The following is a 20,515-nucleotide window of genomic DNA, read 5'->3' on the forward strand; positions in this document are numbered from 1 at the left end:
TTCCTGCAAGTTGAATTGTATTTTAAATACACTAGGATTCTTTGGGATGATGACCCTCCTTTTTAAGGGAAAGAGATCTTTCAACAAGTGAATAATTAGCCTTTATTAATTTAATTGATGAATCTTAATCCTTGCACATTTACTCCATTAACTTTGTAAGACAATCTCCAGTGCCTGGGTGACCTGCTGGGACTGACTGACTCAGGAGACAGTGGGGCATGGAGCAGGGTTGGGTGGTCTGTGTCTGGAATCTCTTTTTGATTGCTTTTGTACTCTGTTAATTTAAGGAGAAGATGGTAAAGACAGAGAGCTTTGTAGATTAGGAGATGCAGATTTGTGTGTGTGTGTGTGTGTGTGTGTGTGTGTGTGTGATGTGAACCAGGATTTCCAATACAGGCGATGGTTTATCCTTTCAGGATTTGCCTGGGTGCATTTGTGGATTAGGGCAGTGGAGGGATAAGAACCATCTTCCCTCCACCTGCAGGGCAGTTTGGATTTAAAAGGTCGTTGATAAAAAGTATAGTAACAGACCTGTGGCTCATAGAAAAGAATCTTAATACCAGAACAACCATTAGCAGTGAAAAAATAGCTCCCTCCCAATCTGAAGAGTTCAATTCTTGCTATGCCTTATTGTAGGAGAGTCCACGGATAAGGATCTTAAAAATCTTCTGAAGCGATGGTCTTGGGACAACCTTAGTCCCAAGTGATTTAATGAAAATCTTTAGGAATATTTTTACATTCACAAAAATAAAGCATTATAGATATATGCTTTTAAAAAGTGTCTTTCTGAACTATCTTAAACTATCGTAATAGATCTGGACAATTACTTGCAGTCCTTTTCTTCTACAAAAGCTAGGAAGCCCCTTTCAGGAGGTTCCATAAAACACTTGTAAAACCATCTTAAAAAATGGGCTTTTCCGATGGCAATGCAGGGCTGTTTTCCTTTTTTGATTTTATAAGTTGAAGTTTGCTGATTTCTGCTTTAATTTCTGTTATGCTCTCAGATCAGAATAACTTCTGTGTGCGAGGCATTCTGGGGAATTTCATTTGAGCTTCTTTCAGAGCTGTGTGCTGTGCAGGTCTCTGCTTCAGAGCACAGGCTGGGCCCATGGCCTCAGCTCTGCGTGTGAGAGCATCACAGCACAACCCGGAACTCGGCAAGCCCCTTCCTAACGAAGCACAGATCTGAGTCACAGACGCCATTATCCCAGTTTCCATTATTTCTCGAAAGCTTTTCTCTTCTGTTATTCCTTTACTTCTTTTTCTTTCTAAGTACTCACTTCTTTCTTTTTTCAACTGTCACCAACAAAAGAGATTTCATGATACCAACAACAAAATTCTGGCATATCTCCATTGGAGACCAGTGTTGCCCAGTGGAAATATAGCTACACACATGCACTGCATAATGGTATTTCAATTATGAACCTCATGGCTCCTGGTGGTTCCATAAGAATCTATCACCTGGTGACATGGTAGCTGTCTTGTTTGTGTAAATACGCCACGTGAGGGCTGTACAATAACGAAATTGCCTCACAACACTTTTCTCAAAACGTATTCCCATTATTAAGTGATAGATACATGACTGCAATTTTAAATCTTTGGGTGTCCACATTAAAAGAGTAAAAAGAAATAGGTGAAATTTGTCCCACCTGCATTTAAAGTACTATCATTCCAACATGTATTCAATATAAATTTTTTTCATACTGTTTTTCAAATCCAGTGTGGGTTTCACACTTAATGGAGCATTTTATTTCATCTTTAAAATGCTTGGTGGTCACATGACTACCATATTGGCCAGGGAAGTTTTAAGGAAGAAGATGTGTGGAGGAGGTCTGGACTCCAGAATTTCAGAAGGGAAACTTGTAGTTCAGTCAGGATTACTCTACCACCACTGGAGACCCACTTCCTATAGTAAAGTTTTAAATATGTAGATCAGGTATATAGATTCTCTTTAAAGGACCTAGTTTAATTTTTTTGTTTTGTTTTGTAGAGTGCTCCTTTTCTTGCTGTTTTAGGAATTCTCCTGATAATTAGATGATGTGTGGATATCTACTATAAAAATTCTGTGCATGGAGCATGAGAGGGCCAGATGCTTCCAGATGAGAGGACACAGTCAGGTGACTGTTTCAAGTGAGTGTTGGAGACAGCTGTGCTTTAAAGTGGACACACTTACTTGAAAAATAAGTTGAATCCACACATTGTAAACATGATAGCCAAGTAACCCACAACGCCGAACGCATAGCTGAGTTTATAGATTAGAAGAAACCATTTGTAGACCAATCTGTGAATGAAAAATAGGGAGAAATATGGAACGTGACGTATTATTTTATCTTTTTCAAACATTGTTAAAAATCCATTTTTAGTTTCTAGAATTTGATGTAGTACATACTATACAGAACCTAAGTATAGAAGTATATACATGTAAATCTACCTGTGTGTGTGTGTGTATTGAGTTCTAGAATAATCTGCAGTTTTAATCTAATAGCAGCAAGTAGATAAATGCTACTATCAGGCTCATGTGTTTCTTTGTGTAAACATTTTAGTTTCTTATGTCCCTTGTGTAAAAAATGAACTTCAGGAAATGATCCTGAGCCTGGTACCCTGGCTTCCCCTCCCCATCCTCTCGTGTGGCTAAAGGCTCAGCTTAGAGTGGTTTTGGCAGGAGTGCTTTGAGGCAGGCAAATTATCCTGGGAGAAGTCCAGAGAGGAGAGCTCCCCTCCAGCAGCCCCATCCTCTGGCCCCGAGCCCTTCCCTTCTCGGCTGGCTCCCCGTTGGGGCCCAGGTACCGAAGGCTGCTCTATGGTGTCACTGTTGCAAGCTTTCATTGTCGTTTTAAAAGATGCTTTGTCTTATCATGTTCCAGTGAGACGGGCCTTTCTGTACCCTTAAGGCTTAATGGGGCTTGCGGCCAGCCTGAGTTGTCACCTCCATCACTTCTGCAGTGAAGTGCTTTCTCCTTTTCAAGTCACTGACACCTGAGGGCCTTGTGTGCTGGCACTTCCTCCCTGGGCGCTCTCCTGTCCTGCGGGAGTGGCAGGCCATGGTGGACTCTGCAGAGTCAGGCACTTGGCTGCACTGGGTGGGCTTCAGGTGCTGTGAGGTGGGGCAGGCAGGGAGGGCTTTTGGGGTCTGGAGGCCACGGGGACACTTGAGCCACAGGTTCTTTTGATTTGCTTGTGTTGTGCAGTTTGGATCGCTGCTCAGTGCAGCTGGATCAAGGTGGGGGTTTCCTAAAAGGGGTGATGATGGGGAAGTGGGCAAGGTCTGAGGGGTCCTCCTGCCTGGTCCCCACAGCCAGCTGGCACCAGGCTGTGTTCCTTGCACCCACATGTACTGGGCACGCCCTCTTCCTGCCTTGAGGGGCCTCTCTCAAAGTTGTGCCCAAATGCAAGAGGTTCCAGAACTAACAGCTTTTTGAACTGCAAGGTCTGTCTGTGCAGAGTAGTTTGTTGATTTAATGAAGCCACCCCCAGCTGCTGGGAGCAGTAGCTTTGCGGTTGAGTCATCTTTGGTTGACCCTGGGCTTGCCCCTCACCACTTGTGGAGTTTGGTCAACATACGGCTTATTCCTATGACTGCCTTATTTGTAAAGTAAGGTTGACATACTGCCAGCTCTTGACATCCGAGTGAAGATTATGTGAGATGATGAATTCGTGTTTAAAAGATCTCATATGAACAGATAAAGAAATCATAGTATAGATACACAATGGAATATTACTCAGCCTTAAAGAAGAATGAAATTATGGCATTTGCCAGTAAATGGAGGGAGCTGGAGAAAATCATGCTAAGTGAAATAAACCAATCCCAAAAAACCAAAGGCCAAATGTTTTCTCTGATATGCAGATATACTAATTCACAATAGGCTAGGTGGGGGGCGGCTAGGGGAGAATAGAGGTACTTTGGATTAGGCAGAGGGGAATGAAGGGAGGGAAGGGGGTCTAGGGGTAGGAAAGATAGTAGAATGAATTGAACATTAATACCCTATGTGCAGATATGATTACACAACTGATGTGATTCTACATCATGTAAACCAGAAGAATGAGAAATTATACTCCATTTATACATCATGTGTTAAAATGCATTCTTCTGTCATGTAAAACTAATTAGAACCTAAATTTTTAAAAATGTTAAAATAAAAAAAAAGACAAAAAGACATGGTGAATGCTTGTAATCCCAGTGGCTTGGGAGGCTGAGGCAGGAGGATTGCAAGTTCTAGGCTAGCCTTAGCAACTAGGTGAGGCCCTAATCACTTACTGAGACCCTGACTCAAAAGCAAAATTAGAAAGGATTGGAGATGTGGCTCAGTAGTTAAGCGCCCTGGGTTCTGTCTCTAATAACAACAACAATAAAAAGGCCTAGGACATTAATGCTCAATGTGCTTCATCATTGTTATGGACGTGTTAAATTTTCTACCTCCCAGGCTTCATGCTTATTGGAATACAAGTTTCCAAAAATAGTAGAGTCCAGAACTTCCTCTCTACTCAAATGTACACCTCTGAAGCTGTTAAGCAATTGTGTTATTAGAGGCCAAGCAGCATCCAAACGAGAGCTTAACCTCGGGTTACAACCGATGTGGCCAACCTCAGTTCTTTGTGGCTTGTGTGGCCTGTTTTTTTGAGCCTAAACTTCCTTGCTTGCCAAACAACCCAACTACAACCCAACTAAGTAGAGAGGAAATACACTTCCCCTTCTCTGGTACTCTGTTCCTCAGCAGGGGCTTGGTGTGCTCTAGAGGAGGAACAGCTGAGTTTCAAACTCTGTTGGTGCTGCAGACCACACTTCTTGGGTTTGCCTTTTGCACGAATGTTGATTTGCTTTGCCTGCTTTCCTAACCTGGAAGGAAATCCTCTGCTTCCAAGGGGAAGGCAGCTGAGATCTGAGCCCTAAGATGTGACGCTGGGGCCTACTACCACTCACAGAGAGGGTCTCCTTCGTCTTGCTGCTTTTCTGGAACAGGCCCTTGTGAGCCTCTCCCATTTTTGTCTCTTCCAATGGCAGCTGGATCTAATGACAGCTCTTGGCTCTCAGATGTTACTCTGGCGGGCAGAGCTGGGCAGGCAGGAAGAAGCTGAGGTGGATGTGCCGTGTGCAGACGGTGTGGAACCTTGGCCATGTGAAATGTCAGCCATGAAGAATGATGCAGCGGCATGTGGTGTTTCTTGTAATGAAGTTGCTCCTCTGCACTGGGTGAGCCGATGTGCCCGGAAACGCTGCGTTTAGCTAGGGTGACCCATTGTACAGCGGGAACACGGGTCTTCTCATTCAAATACAATATGGATCACATTCTGTTCCATGAACATATATAGATGGGTACATCTGGATACATCCAAAGCTCAGAGCACTTTCACAAATCTTAATTAACTTACAGCATATTGTAAGAAGGAGAAAGGTTTCTGTCTCCATTTTACTGATGGGTGATGAGATGGTACAATGGCTGCAAGACCCCGACCTGGCCAGTGTTAGAAGACCTAACACTGCCACAAAGCTCTTCCCAAAGGGGAATTAAAATAGTCATCAACCTGAATTGATGCATTTGAATTTCAACTTTTATCCTCATATTTACTTCTATGATTTATCTCACTGTTCTAGTTCTCCAAACTAGAAGGGAAGGTTTAATGTTTATCTCTTCTGCTATTTTAGAGGATAATAAAACATATCTAAATGGCTAAGTAATCATGAAAGTATTTCACAGAAGCTTATGATTTATTCTCCACAGAAAGTCAGAATTGGACATCATCTTGTTGCAGTTTTATAGACTTTTTCATTATCTCCTTGTAGTTTCATCTTGGTGATTTGTATCTTGCCCACAGAACAAGCATAGCAAGAACAAACCTGTAGGTACATTATAAGCTCTTAAGATCTGTGCATGATAAAACAATTCTATCACTCTGAAGAAGTTAACCATGGCAATCAAATGATCTTTATGAGATGGGCACAGTGGTACACACCTGTAATCCCAGTGGCTTAGGAGGCTGAGGCAGGAGAATTGTGAGTTCAAGGTTAGCCTCAGCAACTTAGCAAGGCCCTAAGCAACTCAGTGAGACTCTGTCTCTAAATAAAATATAAAAAGGGCTGGGGATGCGGCTCAGGGGTTAGTGCCCCTGGGTTCAATTCCTGGTACCAAAAAAAAAAAAAGAAAAAAAATCCTTATAAGAGTAATGTTTGCCTCTTACTTATGATATATTAGATATTTTCAGGTTGAAACATAAACTTTCAACTCTTCTCTAGTTGCTGAGCTAAAACTAAACATGCAAAACGTGCTCTAGAAAAATTTTTAAAAGTTTCACTTCTCTTTCTCCTGACCTTCATGAGCTAATATCTGAAGTTATACATTTTACAGACATGTCTGTATCACCATTAGATAACGAATGTGAATTAACAGTAGTATAGCTAATTTCCAAATAGTTTTGATACCAAAAGTAAAAGTTCAGAGAAAGTGTAATGACCCCAACCCTTCCTAGGGAAAAGGAAGTCCAATATACCTTTTAATTTTTAAAATAAAGGGGGTTCTGGGGAAGGAATGAATGGAATACATACCGTGGTGTTCTCCCTGACAGGGGTTTTCGGGTCGCTCTGAAGAGGATATAACTGGTGACAACTGAGAACATTCCCCACATGGATAGAAACCGCCACCAGTAAAGCTTTATTGTGAAATACAAAGGGACGACCCACATCTGCAACAAGGTCACCAGCTGTCAGAGAAACAAATAGAAAGTCTCCTTCAGTGACTGAGGATCTGAATGACATCTCCATTATTGCTTTTCTACAGTTGTCTTTTGGTACTGAGGATGGAACCCGGGCCTCTTGCATGCTAAGCACCAGCTCTGCCACCGAGTTAACCTTAACCCCAGCATCTCCGTGACACTCAGAATCTGCTCTGTGGGGGAACTGCCTTTACAATAAGGCTGCGCCATGCAACGGGTTCACCATTCAACCATGAGCTGCTCCTGGACATGCCAAGCCATGGAGTGAATTGGTGCAATCATCTGACATTCAAATGGGAGCCCATTCAGAATACCCATCTTCTGTCACCTCCCTTCATCTATTTCAGGCAAAAGCCATTTGGGGCCTCAACAGTGATATGATTTTGGACATACAGGTCTCATTAGAGATATAAAATTAGGGATACTGATGCCTGTGCTGATCAAAGGAGATCCTGGGCAGGAAACACTGAGAAGCACGCTGTATTACACAGAGCTCTCATGTGCCCATGTGAAAGTGCACAGAGGTGTCAAAGGAGGAAGTGGCGGTCAGTGACAGCAGCTCCAGGACCCGTTCTGGCTGCCGTCCCGGGGTGCTCTGCAGGCTAGCCACCTTGCTTTTGACCACTGGATCTGCATCTCACCAGTTTCCTTCTCTCTCTCTTCTTTAGTTGCTGGTACCTTTTCCAGGCAGCCCAACCTGTGGATTATGCTCTTTTCCTTCTCTGAATAACCCCTTTCTGGCATTTGTGGACTATCATTGACCTGAGTTCAAGGAGCCTCCAGAGGGTCCTTTAACCTGGCCCCCATCTCATGCTTAGGAAGCTGATGGGCTGTGTGGGTCACTGACTTGATAAGGTGCCATAGCAATAATCCTTTTCAGAGAAGGCTAAGACCAGCCGGGCGCCTCTCTTAGGCGAGGGAGGCAGGTTTGGACAATAGCAGTAACCTCTGGTCTTTCATGTTGTTACCACATTCAGACTAACTACCAGTTTTTTTTTTTTTTTGCTCAGAAGGAATATAAAGGGAACTGCAAAGAGGTTTTGTCTCCAAGTGTATTAGTTAATTAATTTTTAGTGGTACCCTGCAGTGCTCTGTGGAGGGTTCTGAGTCTGGATCCTGGTTTGGCAGTGAAGAGGCCCAGGACTGGTAAAGGACACACCTGCCTGCGATGTGGGAAGGGTGCTTCGCCTTTGAACATCATCCTGAGTATAAAAAAGACTGATACCATTTGTTTCCTAAAACATCTTAACCTTTGTGGTGAAAGGAGAAGGCTTAGGAGTAAAGTCTGTGTGTATATTTTTGGCTTCTTTAAATAAGGGCTTGACCTTGACTTGTAAGGTCAACAACAGAAACTACTGGACAGGTCTTCAAGATGTGAGCTGAAAAGACAACATCACGGCCGTCTGCTTTCATTGTTAGACCAGATGTTTCCCAGGTTCTTTGTTCTCATTTTGTTGCCCCATCCCTGAAAACTGAAGATCATGAATCTTCGAATAGCTTTAGTCTTTCAGAGAACACTAAGATTGTTATTAAACATACGCATTTGAACAAATCTGATATGAATATGTGGAGAGTTCAAGGGGGAGAATCCTAAAACCTAATTTTTGTTTTGATTTTGAATTTCAGGAAATATTTTCATGGGAAAAGAAATATTCTTTTACTCTTTTCTGAATTAGTCAGATAATTGCTTTAATTTTCCATCCTATTGGGTGGGTGTGGTCCAAGTTAATGACTGAGTTACACTCTTTATTTATGACACCAAGATAAGTATATTTATACAAGTGGGAGAATTTTTACTCAAGGAGGCAGAATAGTTTTCATGAAGATCTGGAAACACATCTAGATGAGTAGAATTCAAGATATACTGACCTCACACTCAGCATTAGCAATTCTCTGCTATTGGTAATAAAATTTGCAGCCCCTTAGAAAGATCTCATCAGTATTTTTGGTCATTTATTTCATGCAGATGATTACAGAGATAGTTATCTATCTTAAATTATACATGCTCTAACTTTTTAAACTCTATTACTTTTGATATTAAAGGAGATAAGCATGATAAATTTCATCTTTCAAATTGGATCATCTGTCATTTGTATTTTTCATCTAATAACTTGATTCATTTTTATCTTTCCCCCATAAAAATGATGAGTTCTTTGAATAAAAGTTGAGTCAGTTCAATTTAATTCAGCAAAATGACTGTGCTCTTGTATTTTATGCTTTGGATCATGAGCCAAATTTTATAAGACAATCAATTTCTTCAAATCTAGAGAGTTACAATCTATACAATAGTTTGGAGCTACAGTTGGACTATACTTTTATAAAAACAATTTCCCTCCCTGTGGATTTATAAGAATGAACCATTTCTAGAAGATTCCAAATTGCTCTTAGTTGATATCTGGATTTAATTAACAATGAATAACAATGTTCAAAGTATAGGCACACTACTTTTTAAAATAGGCTTTGGAGATCAAAATGAAAGCTAAAAATCATTATAATGCATTAAATATGCAAATATTGAATTCCTCAACTATCTTTAAAGTGTATACCCAGCACCATATTTTCTCAACAAGCAAAGGGTCAGAAATTTGCATTATGGATTCAATAGTTGTATGACAAGTCATTTTGAAATGAGGGCCATATTTCATAGCAATTGCAATGATTATCAATTTCCAGAGCAGTTAAAACTTCTCATTTTTAATAGTAACTGCCACATATGAAGTGTAGGAATGCTGTGCCTCATAAATAAACACATGAAAATGTGAAATCGAGGCACATACATGCAAAGGAGGAAGCCTGGCATCTGGAACATATTAAAAATGCCAGAGGGGTCACCATCTGGGCATGTGTGTATAAAACACATCTGCATTACTGGCGAAGGGCAGCCTGTGCATCTGGATCATATCACCCACGTTCTCCCCACCCATACATCATAGTGGGGGGAATTTCCTGACGAATCAGATGGTGCCCAAAGGTACCATGTTTTTTTCCCCTGTTGCCATGCATGTGCATGTGAAAAGGATCGCAGATCAAGTCAAAACGAAGGTATCTTTCATTTGTCTAATCGTACAGAATGATGAACGCCATGCAATATCAAAAAGGGAAAGGAAGAATTTGTGCAATGCTCATTTCCTCTGCACTGCAAATAGCCAACTATTTGCAACCATTTGTGTGTGTGTGGTTGGGGTTCAGGGAGAGCAGGGGGGATGCTCAGAGGTAAGCGGAAAAATATGATGGAAGTACACGACTCCAGGAGACATTGCTGCTACCAGAAGAAAGGTAACAGATTAAAGTGTGGACCTAAATCCAGCAAGAAGAACGTAAGGAATCTCTGTGCCCTTAGAAATTCAGTTGATCCATACTTCTATCTCCAAACCAATCCCCATAGTTGATTTTGCCATTTAACTCTTAAAGAAGATTCTGTAATCTTGTGTACATATATAAGCACATATGTAAGAATGTATATATTTGTGCCTTGCCACATTTAAAAAAGATTTCCTACTGTTTCAAGGCTATTAATAGACAGGAAGTTTGATTTAAACAGAGCAATGTTTCAATCTGTGACAAATTATTTGCCTGTGTATTGAGGCAAGTTAATAGTGTGTCTGAAACTGAAATTCTGTGGAGATAATTGTAAGGCCTTCTTTTGATTTGAAGAGTAATAGGATTTCTTTCTTGGCACCTTGCTCCCTGCTTCCTGCAAATAGGAAAAGTAGGTGCACTTAAGGGAGGGTGGAGAGAGTGGTATTGAAATAAATTTTATTTTTAATTAAATGCTATTAAAAGCATTTGGAAATAATTTAGCTTTGAAGCTCTGCCAATGTCTGTACCATATCAAGATTACCAGCTGGAATAAGAAAAATTCAAATATTCAGATGGTTGGTCTACATGGTGCTAAAAATGCAGCTATTTGGAAAAATGCAGGTATTTGGCTGTATCCCAGGCAAAATACAAATTTTTCTCCTTCTACTCGCTTTCTATCTGCACTTTTTGGCATCACAAAGGAACAGTTAATATATTTTTAAACTTTATTTTCTAAGTAAGTCATTTCCTTTGCTTTGGGTATTTATAATAAGCTGCTCCGAATTACACAGCTCCTACAGACCACAGAACATAATCTTTCTGGACAAATTCAGTGATTGCTTTAGAAGGGGGACATATTTGTGAAAAGTTGTATCTGAAAATGTTCTGAGCTTTATGAATTAGTGCCTCTCTTCTTAAGTATGTGGTCTGAATTATACTTGAAATAATGTGAAAATAATACCTTCAGGTTATAAATAATTTGTACCAGTGGCAATACTGTCAGCATACAGAGATATTCACATGTGTGCATTTCTTACTTTTTTTCCTAATTTCCATCCTTGTGTAAATATAAACTCTCACTCTATTGGCAAATAAGCTGGCTTCCATTATGTGTCATCTATTTACTTAATTGTTCCATTCCAGTATACACATACAGCTCTGTTAGGACTGCTAAGCCCTTCTCCCTTGGGAAATAACTTTATCAACTAGAGTACAGTGCTTATGTGCAGTTCCCATTGCCTTAATTTTCAGATGGTTCATTTCCAAAGTTACTTAGATCTGTACCCCCACCCCCACTTACCATCCTCTTTATCAAAGTTGTTTCAGACCCTTGTAATGCAGTTAGATTCTTTTGTCAGGGTCTGCATTTCTCCCAGAGATTCTCCAACCTCCTGCCTGACTTTTTAAAAGTCCATACTTTAAGGTCCACTTTTGGCAACATATAGTCTATGGGACTTGACAAATGCATCATGTCTCATTCCACAATTACATTATCAGACAGAATAACTTTACTGCCCTGCTTACACCCCTTCTTCCCTATGAAACACTGGCAACCACGGATCAATTTACTGTATGGTTTTATTTTTCAGAATGTCATATGTTTATTTTTCAGAATGTGCAGTAGGTAGCCTTTTCATACTGGTTTGGATCCCTGAGGTTTCTTCATGTCTTTTCATGACCTGACAGCTTCTTTCCTTTTATTGTTGATGAGTATTTCACTGCATGGTTGTACCCTAGTTTCTTGTATATTCAGCTTTCAAAGGACATCTTAGTTGCTTCCGTTTTGAGTGACCATGAATAAAGGTGCTGTAAGTATTTGCATGCAGGTTTTTGTGTGCACATAGACTCTTCTTTTCAACGGGGTAAATATCCACTACAGTGACAGTTGGAACATATGGTAAAACTATGATTAGCTTTGTAGGAGAGTATCAAATTTCCTCAAAAATTGCCTTCCTAATTTTTTATTCTCAACAAGAGCTCCTGATGTTCCACATTCTTATTACCATTTGCTATTGTCAGGTTCTTGGATTTTAGCCATGTATTTGTATCTCATTGTTTTACTTCGCAATTTCCCATGACATATGCTGATGAGCTTCTTTTCATATACTTACTTGCTATCTGTACATCTTTTTTGATAAGGTGTCTTTTCAGATCTTTTGCCATGTTTTAAATTAGTTGCTTTTTTTAGGTGGAGTTTTAAGTATATTTTGGATATCAACCTGTTATTTAAAATGTTTGACTGCAAATATTTTCTCCCAGTTTGTGGCTTGTTTTTAATTATCAGTATCTTCCACAGAACAGTTTTTAATTTCAATAAAATCCAACTAACCAATTTTCTTTCATGGATTATGCTTTCAATGTCATGTCTAAACACTTGTCACAAAACCCAAGTTCACCCAGATTTTTTTCCTGTCATCTCCTGTAAGTTTTACATTTTACATTGAGATCAAAGATCCATTTTGAGTTAATTTGTGTAAAAAATATTGATTTCATATCAAGATTAATTTTATTTTTTTGCATATGGAAGGTCAATTGTCCCATCACCATTTGGAAAGACTCTTCTTTGTCCATGGAAGTATCTCTGATTCTTTGTCATGGAATGAGTTGACCATGTATGGGTCTATCTGTGGGCCCTTCATTTTAGGCCAGCAATCTAATGTCTATTATTTGCCAATACCACACTGATTACTGCTGTACCTGTGCAGTAAGTCTTGAAGTTGTTTAGTGTTATTCCTTCCACTTTACTTTTCTTCAGTGCTGTATTATCTATTTTGTGTCTTTTACTTTTCCATATAAACTATAGAATCATTTTGCTATGTTTCATATACACAGACTAGTTTACCAGAATTTTGATTTGGTTAATCTTGAATCTATAGATCAATTTGGGAGGACTTAATAGCTTAACAGTACTGAATCTTCCAATTCATGAACACAGAATATCTTTCCATTTATTTTAGAACTTCTTGGTTTTCTGCATATAGATCCTGTACATATTTTGTTTGAGTTATACTTGAGTATTTCCCTTTTATAGTGTTTTAATACAAATTCCAATTGCTTGTTGCTAGCAAATAAGAAATTACTCGATTTTTGTATTTTGATCTTGTGTCTTGTGACTTTGCTATAATCTCTTCTTAGTTCTAGGAGTTTTTGTTGATTCTTTGGGGTTTTCTATGTAGACAATCATGTAATCTGCAATGAAAGATCTTTTTTCTGCTTCATTCCCAATCTGTATACTTTTTATTTCCTTTTTTTATTGCACTACCTGTTCCCAGTACAATGTTGAATAGAAGTGGTGAGGAGACAGTCTTCCCTTTGTTTTTCACCAGTAAGTATGTTATCTGCAGGTTTTTTGTAGGCATTCTTTATCAGGTTGAGGAAGCTACCCCTATTCTCAGTTTGTTGAGAATTTTTATATAAATGAGTGTTGGGCCTTGTTCGACACTTTTTCTATGTCTATTGATAAGCAATATGACTTTCTTCTAAAGACTTTCAATATGATTGATTACATAAATTGATTTTTAATTGCTGAACTAGCTTTTCATACAGGGGATAAATCTCATTTGGTTCAAGTGTATAATGTTGTTATACATTATTACATTGGATTTGCTCATATTCAGTTGAGGGTTTTTGAATTTATGTTTGTAAGAGATATTGGTTTATACTTTCCCTTTCTTATAATCTGGTTTTGACAGGAGAGTAATTCTGGCATCAGTGAATGAGTTTGCTTCTAACTTCTGGAAGAGAATGTAGAAAACAAGTATTATTTCTTCTTTAAATGTTTGGTAGGATGGCTATAATACTAATTTCTTTAAAAAATGTTAATATATGGTAATTTTATACATTATATAGTGATAACTAATAATTATGAGTATTATTATGATATATATTAATACGTTACTAATAAATTAGTGGGGGCTATAATATCAAATCATGGAAATAAACTTTATTATATGGCCCATCATAGAAAAGAGCCAAAAACTGCATGAATCATATTACTAATAAATTAGTGGGGCTACAATATCAAATCATGGAAATAAACTTTATTATATGGCCCATCACAGAAAAGAGCCAAAAACTGCATGAATCATAAATGTGTTCAGAGTTCTCAGCAGGGCTGGGAGGTCCCACATAATCTTAGGTGCCAAGAGAAATAATTTAAAAGATGGATGGGCTTTTTAGGCCACATTTGTGGAAATATGTCCATTGAAATCCAGCCCAAAGACATTAAACTGGGTAGTACCTTTGGTAAGGTTTTTAAAAAATATTGTTCATGTGGAGTACAATAAGAAAACAGTGTTAGAATAAGCTGCTGGTGCTCTGGGAACTGTTTCCAGCTCAAATGGTTGCAGATGTCACTGAGGCTTCCTGAAATGGCTGTGCTCGGATGCCTGGCCCTGGAGGTGAATTTCCAAGAAGGGATGCAAAATGTAAGTTAAAGTCAAGGCTCCATCTTGGGAAAACTTGGCCTCACATACTGGCTCTCAGCTTGAGCAATGAGTATCACAGAGACATGCAGAGGAAAGAGGCTACTCAACTTACTCCTTTGGGACAATGTCAATAATAGATGGGCTCGTGGGCAAAGGAGTGGAAAATATTCCAGAGTCTGACCAAGTCTCTAAGCTAATGCAGCCGTGTCCCAGTAGGGCCATCATGAGACCCAAATCTGTCCTTGACTACTGTGGAAGTACCTCCTGGCTTTGTCAAAGTGCCAGACAACATCATCTCAAGAGAGGCCATGATCAAGTCACTTGGTCATCTCCAGGGTGATCCTTAGGATCACAGAGTCCTCTAGGTAGCCACAAAACAGAGGAGCTGTGCAATACTTGGGAGCAAAACAGGGGTGATGGAGGGGGTCTGGGAGGCTGCCAAAAGCAACATCTGTGGGAGACATTCCAGGTGGTACAGCTGGCAAGTGACAAGGGGAAATGACTCACATGCTCCAGAGAACTGCTGTGATCAGGTTCCAAAATGTCAGCCTGGGTCCAGCACAGGCGTCATTAGGGTCAGGCCCAATGATGGCCACGTGTCTTCACAGAGGTCTTGCCTGCTGGGCACATCTGCCTGTGGTCAGGTGTGAGGTCAGTGTGTGAGGTCTACACTTACTGGTGTAATGACACATCCTTAGAGGTGACACAGGAGCAACTTCTTCAAACACAAGACAAGGACAGAGACTTTTTGTCTGTCCATTCAAATGCCATCAGATAAGAACTGCAGAGGAGTGGTGTGGCACTGTAAGTCAACTGGATCATGTGGCATTGTTTCCTTCCAAGGGCGGGGGTTTCCGAGGCCAAACTCACACCTGTTACCATGGAAGAACTTTTTTTCCTATTTCTAATCTAGAGATGATTATCAGTTATAAAGAAAAGATAGAATACAGGTATGAACTAATTTCTCAGGAATCTGGTTCCTTTTTACATAAGACTTCCAGAAATTGTACCTTAGTTATTTTGCAGATAGGGAAACTATAATGAAGATATATTGAAATAGCTTCTCTTTGATATGAGAATGAATAACTAGCAAGGTTTGATTCTAAGCTCTTTCATTTAAAAATATTAGCCAAGTGCAATATGAAGGGTGATTATTTTAATTGACATGACAAAAACAAAATGAAATGAGATTTCTGTTCAATAAAATATTTAAAATTTCCTAAACTTAAATTTTATACAGTATAGAGAATTATTTTAAACCCTGTACTTCACAGGAAATAATGTTTATGCTGGGTAAAAATACACAAAAAATCCTGGTCTCGGCTAAGACTTCATATTTCACAGGGATGTCTTCTTAATGTAGTGATCAGTGTGAGATCCACTGTCATGAAGTGTGTTCTTTGAGGACCTTCTCCTTTGTGAGGTCTCCATTTAGGCCATGCTTGAGTCTATGGTTCTCAAAGAATGGTCCCAGAACCAGCGGCAGCTTCAGCGCCACCTGGGAACTTGTTAGACATGTAAATTACTGGATCAGAAACTGGGGGTGGGACCTAGGAATCTGATTTAACAAGCCCTGCAGGTGATTGTGATGCACCCCAGGATCTGAGAACCACTGCTCTAGACCCTGCAGTGGCAAGGTCTCAAGTCCAAGAAGGACCAGAGCATGACTCAGGCCTGAAGTAGGAAAGTTCCAGTGGTAATGCCGCAGTGGGATGGTTGTGACAATGAGATACTTCTTTGTGTTGATGAGGTGTTTGCTGTGGACACATTTCCACAGATATGCATAAGGACAAGAGAGCTGCTAATATTTATTTATGACTACTTATTTATTGCTGATGGAACAACATGAGAGGGCTGGGTCTATAGCTCAGTGGTAGAGTGACTGCCTTGCACGTGTGAGGCACTGTATTCAATCCTCGGCACTGCATGGAAATCAATGAATAAATAAAGATATTGTGTCCATCTACCACTAAAAAATTATTTAAAAAAAAAAAAACATGAGACAGCCTCATCAATCTTTCTTTTCCTGAGTCGTTGGCAGAAGGCATTCATACACAAAAGAAAAACTGGTTTTACTTAAAGCAGGTTGTCTCAACTTGCCGTGATTGACATTTGGGTCAGATAAGTTTTACTTAGGGGAGCTGTCCTACCTTGTAGGAAGTTGACCAGAATCCTTGGACTCGACCCACCAGATGCCAGTAGCAGTTCCCCTCCTCCACCCTGATCCCCCATCTAAATGATGACCATCGGGAATGTCTCCAGACACTATCAAATATCTCTTGGGGGCAAAATCGTTCCTGGTTAAGAACCACTGATTTAAGCCAAAGCAGTCCCTCAGAGTGGTCACAAAGGAGCAATGTGGCAGTGCAAAGACAGTCAGTTGACAAGCTGGGGCAGGCTTCCAGCAGCCAGGGGCGACTCACATTGTAGGACCGGCCGTGCCTCTGTCTCCACTGCACCAGCACTACCTGGGCGATGACCAGGGTGCAGAGGAAGATCAGGATCATCTCCACGTGCATGGACTCATGGCCCCGGTGCATCTTGTACATCCTCTCCTGCTGCAGACTGGAACCAGCAAATGAGGTTATCTGAAAAAGCCCTCAACCTTTGCACATTTAGCAAAAGAGAAAATAACAGGTTGGGCTCATAGGAAGACGAGGTGGTAAGCTTTGGTTACAATGCCTCTCTCGATTTCTCCCCTTCCCCTTCCCCTTAGGTTTGGGAAAAGGACAGTGGATTCTATCAGCAAAACCAGTTCCTCTCAGCTCTTTGCTTTCCCATGTGATTTTGAGATCAGTTTTTTTTTTTTCAAATTAAGTAATGAAGTTGAAAAGCATGATGCGCCTTGGGAAGACAGGTTCTAGTCCCTTATGGGCCCCTTCATTGATTCTTATCCTTGGAAAGTTATTTATCCTCAGTTTCCTCATCTGTAAATTTAAGATAATCCCTCTATACCTCATGGTACTTATGATGTAGGACTGTAAAGCACATGTTATTTATAGCTGTATGAGGAAAAATAAATATTATCAGGTTGAGTCATATGAAACTGCCATTTTCTGAAAGTCAAAAGCAGTAGAATGTTTGTCATTTCCATCATTTTTTGCTAAAAGGATATTCTGCAGAAGGAGCCGGTGCCCAAATGGGAGCATATTATCCAGGGGGCAACTGAAAGATCCAGAGCGAGCTTGTGTATAAATTATTATACAACTATTATAGGAAGACAGAATAGGGGTAAGCATTTTCTTAGAGTGCACAAACATCCAGATGATAGCTGGATTTTCAATTTTAAAAATTTTCGAACACTTAATTTTTCACAGTGCTAGAGAAAGTGACTAGAATCATATGGCATCTGGTTTGAAGTCCTAGAACAGAAGTAACTTTGAAGAAAACCTACAGCAGTGGTTCCTGACTTTTACTGTCACTTAAAATCATTAGGGAGTTCTAAACATCCCAGTATCCCGGATCAATCAAGTGATCTTTGCTGGGTGTTATGAGCTGAACTGGGTCCTGCACTCCAGAACTTATGTGTTAAAGGTACATCCCTACGTCACCCTGCCAGTCCAAACTCACCAATGCCTTGATCTTGGGCTTGGAGGCTACAGAACTATGACAAAATAAGTTTCTGTTATTTAAGCCGCCCAATCTGTGCCATATTGTCATGGCAGCCTAGCAGACTAATACAGATGTTCAGGATGGAAACTAGCCATTGGTGATTAATTTTTTAAATTTAAATTTATTTTGAACTGATACATAAGAACATAAAAATGTGGAGAGGAATGGGGTACCATATGATGTTTTGATAGACGTCTGCACAGTGTGATGTTTAAGGTACCAGTAATTTTTAAAGCTTTCCACAGGATTTTAAGGGGCAACCAAGATTGAGAGCCAGCCTCTGGCCTAGAGGAAGAGAGAGGCCCAGATCGAAGGTTAGAGAAAGAGGGAAATTTATGAATAATGCCATTCATAAATTCCTCTAATTCATAAACCTTCTATTCATAAACATTCATATTAATTCCTATTAATTCATTAATATTAATCCTATTAATATTAATCCTATTAATTCATAAACATTCATAAACCTTCTCTCACCAGGAGTGGAGCAGCACCATAGTCACAAAATCTCTTAAAAGTGAACCTTTCATTTAAGATTGGTGATAGCGTGCAATTAGTGTCTCAATCTGCGAACACTGCAAGGGACTATTCTGTGCCAAAAGACTGGTTTTTTTAAAGGCACTTGATAGGTGAGCAGTTGGGTCGCTCCCCTATCAGCATTTCTATGGAGCCTGAAGTAAGTACCCTTCAGAAAAAGTACCCATGCAAATCCCAGGGGTGCCCCTGCTGGAGAAGGCATAGAAATGAATCAGTAAATATTCCTGCTTCACTCCAGCTCTTAGACTCTTTGAATGTTACTGCTGGAAGGCATAAATAGGTAGACTGAAAGCCGTTCATTCATCAATAGAAGAAGCTGGAGTGTAGATCAGGGAATCGACTTGAATAAAATGACATGACTTTTAGTTTCCGTTGAAAGCTGCATTCAGGAGACAGGAATGATTTCTAGAAACTCACATAAAAAAAGAAAAAATGCATTTGTTCCTCAAAAGAAATGAAAGTGAAAAAAAATTAAAAGGGTGCAAGAGGTTAGTTATGGTTTTTACACACCCGGATCCAAAATAAATATTAATATTCTATGTAATTAACGGACTTCCAACTAGGTCATGTAGATAGAGGAGTGAATTCATCATTGATCTAAAACAGGACTTGCACAGATAGACAACAAAATATGCTTTATGATATTAATTCATTTTTGTGAGTACATGTGTATATGTACATACAAATATACACATATATTGAAAGCACATATCAATGGGTTAATCTATGTGAAAGAACTTTGAAGATCATAAATTAACATGCAAATGTAATAAGTATTTCCTTTTTTTTTTTTTGTGGTGCTGGGGATTGAACTTAGGACCTTGTACTTGCAAGGCAAGCACTCTATCAACTGAGCTATCTCCCCAGCCCCAGTATTTCCTGTTTTGAGTAGGGATACATTCATAATTGATTACTATAATGCAAAAAGGGAAGAAATCATTCCTTTTCTCTCATGTGGTGTTCACAGTGCCCAATAGTCCCAGCACATAAAGAAATTCATATGTATCACATGCCTAAAATAAATAGCCCCTCGATATTTCCATATTTTGAAGGCTATGTTAATCCAGCTTCGTGGGACTGCGTGGATCACAAAGCAAACACATGAAATCCTTGCAGACTTGGTTTCAAGTACCTTTTTGCTGTAGACACACAGCTGCCTTAGTCCACCTTCTTTGTCCCAGGGAATATACAAATGAAATGATGCCTTCATTCAGTTTCTCAAACTGTTAAGATAGGAATCTAATTTATTAATAAAGCAATTATAAAAAATACCAGTCACTTACTTCCACTCATCATCCGCAGAAAGTTTTGTGTGAGAGATCTGAAAAACATAAAAAGCACCCTGGTTAAAAATCTCATTTTCTCAGCTTTTATTTTACAGCTTATATTTTAAAGCATTATATGAGAAACCCAAACTGTGAAAACCAGCTATATTCCCTAGTACTGGAATAATTTAGGATGAAAATTCTAATAAAATAAAATACATGTTACATTGTACACACAGTGTAATATGTATCAAAACATCGTATTACCCTGTTAATGTGTACATTTATATTTTATGTATCGGTTCAAAATAAATTTAATTTAAATTTAAAAAAATTACTGAAGGCTAGTTCCCACCTTGGAAATCTGTATTAGTCTGCTAGGCTGCCATGATAATATGGCAGAGACTGGACGGTTTAAATAACATAAACGTATTTTGTTGTAGTTCTGTAGGCTCCAAGTCCAGGATCAAGGCATTAGTGAGTTTGGGCTGGCAGGGTGAAGTACTAGGGATGAAGCCTTTAACTTTATCTGGGGGTGTTATAAAACTGAAACAAAACAAACAAATGAATAACAAGAACAAAACACCAGTGATCAAGTCATTGTTGATAAATATTTGGTTCTACTCCTAAGTCAGAGAACAAGATGCAGTTCCACTCCTGCCCATGTGT

The 20,515-nt window shown here is 39.5% G+C and overlaps 1 protein-coding gene across 4 annotated transcripts in view; it reads right to left on the reverse strand.

Annotated features, from left to right (window-relative positions):
• Nucleotides 1–20,515, reverse strand: part of Rnf175 (ring finger protein 175) — a 45,380-nt gene that overhangs the window by 14,764 nt on the left and 10,101 nt on the right. For 3 of the 4 annotated variants that reach the window (XM_047565709.1, XM_047565710.1, XM_047565711.1), the window contains 4 exons: nucleotides 19,865–19,902; nucleotides 16,856–16,997; nucleotides 6,539–6,693; nucleotides 2,174–2,281 (listed from right to left, as the gene is read on the reverse strand). In XM_047565709.1, coding sequence (XP_047421665.1) covers nucleotides 2,174–2,281; nucleotides 6,539–6,693; nucleotides 16,856–16,997; nucleotides 19,865–19,902 — 443 coding nt within the window. Of the gene's footprint in view, nucleotides 1–2,173; nucleotides 2,282–6,538; nucleotides 6,694–16,855; nucleotides 16,998–19,713; nucleotides 19,766–19,864; nucleotides 19,903–20,515 lie in introns of those variants that run through there. The other variant, XM_047565712.1, reaches the window with a different exon arrangement.

The sequence above is a fragment of the Sciurus carolinensis genome, chromosome 10 (assembly GCF_902686445.1).
Source record: "Sciurus carolinensis chromosome 10, mSciCar1.2, whole genome shotgun sequence".
In the NCBI taxonomy this organism is placed as follows: domain Eukaryota; kingdom Metazoa; phylum Chordata; class Mammalia; order Rodentia; family Sciuridae; genus Sciurus; species Sciurus carolinensis.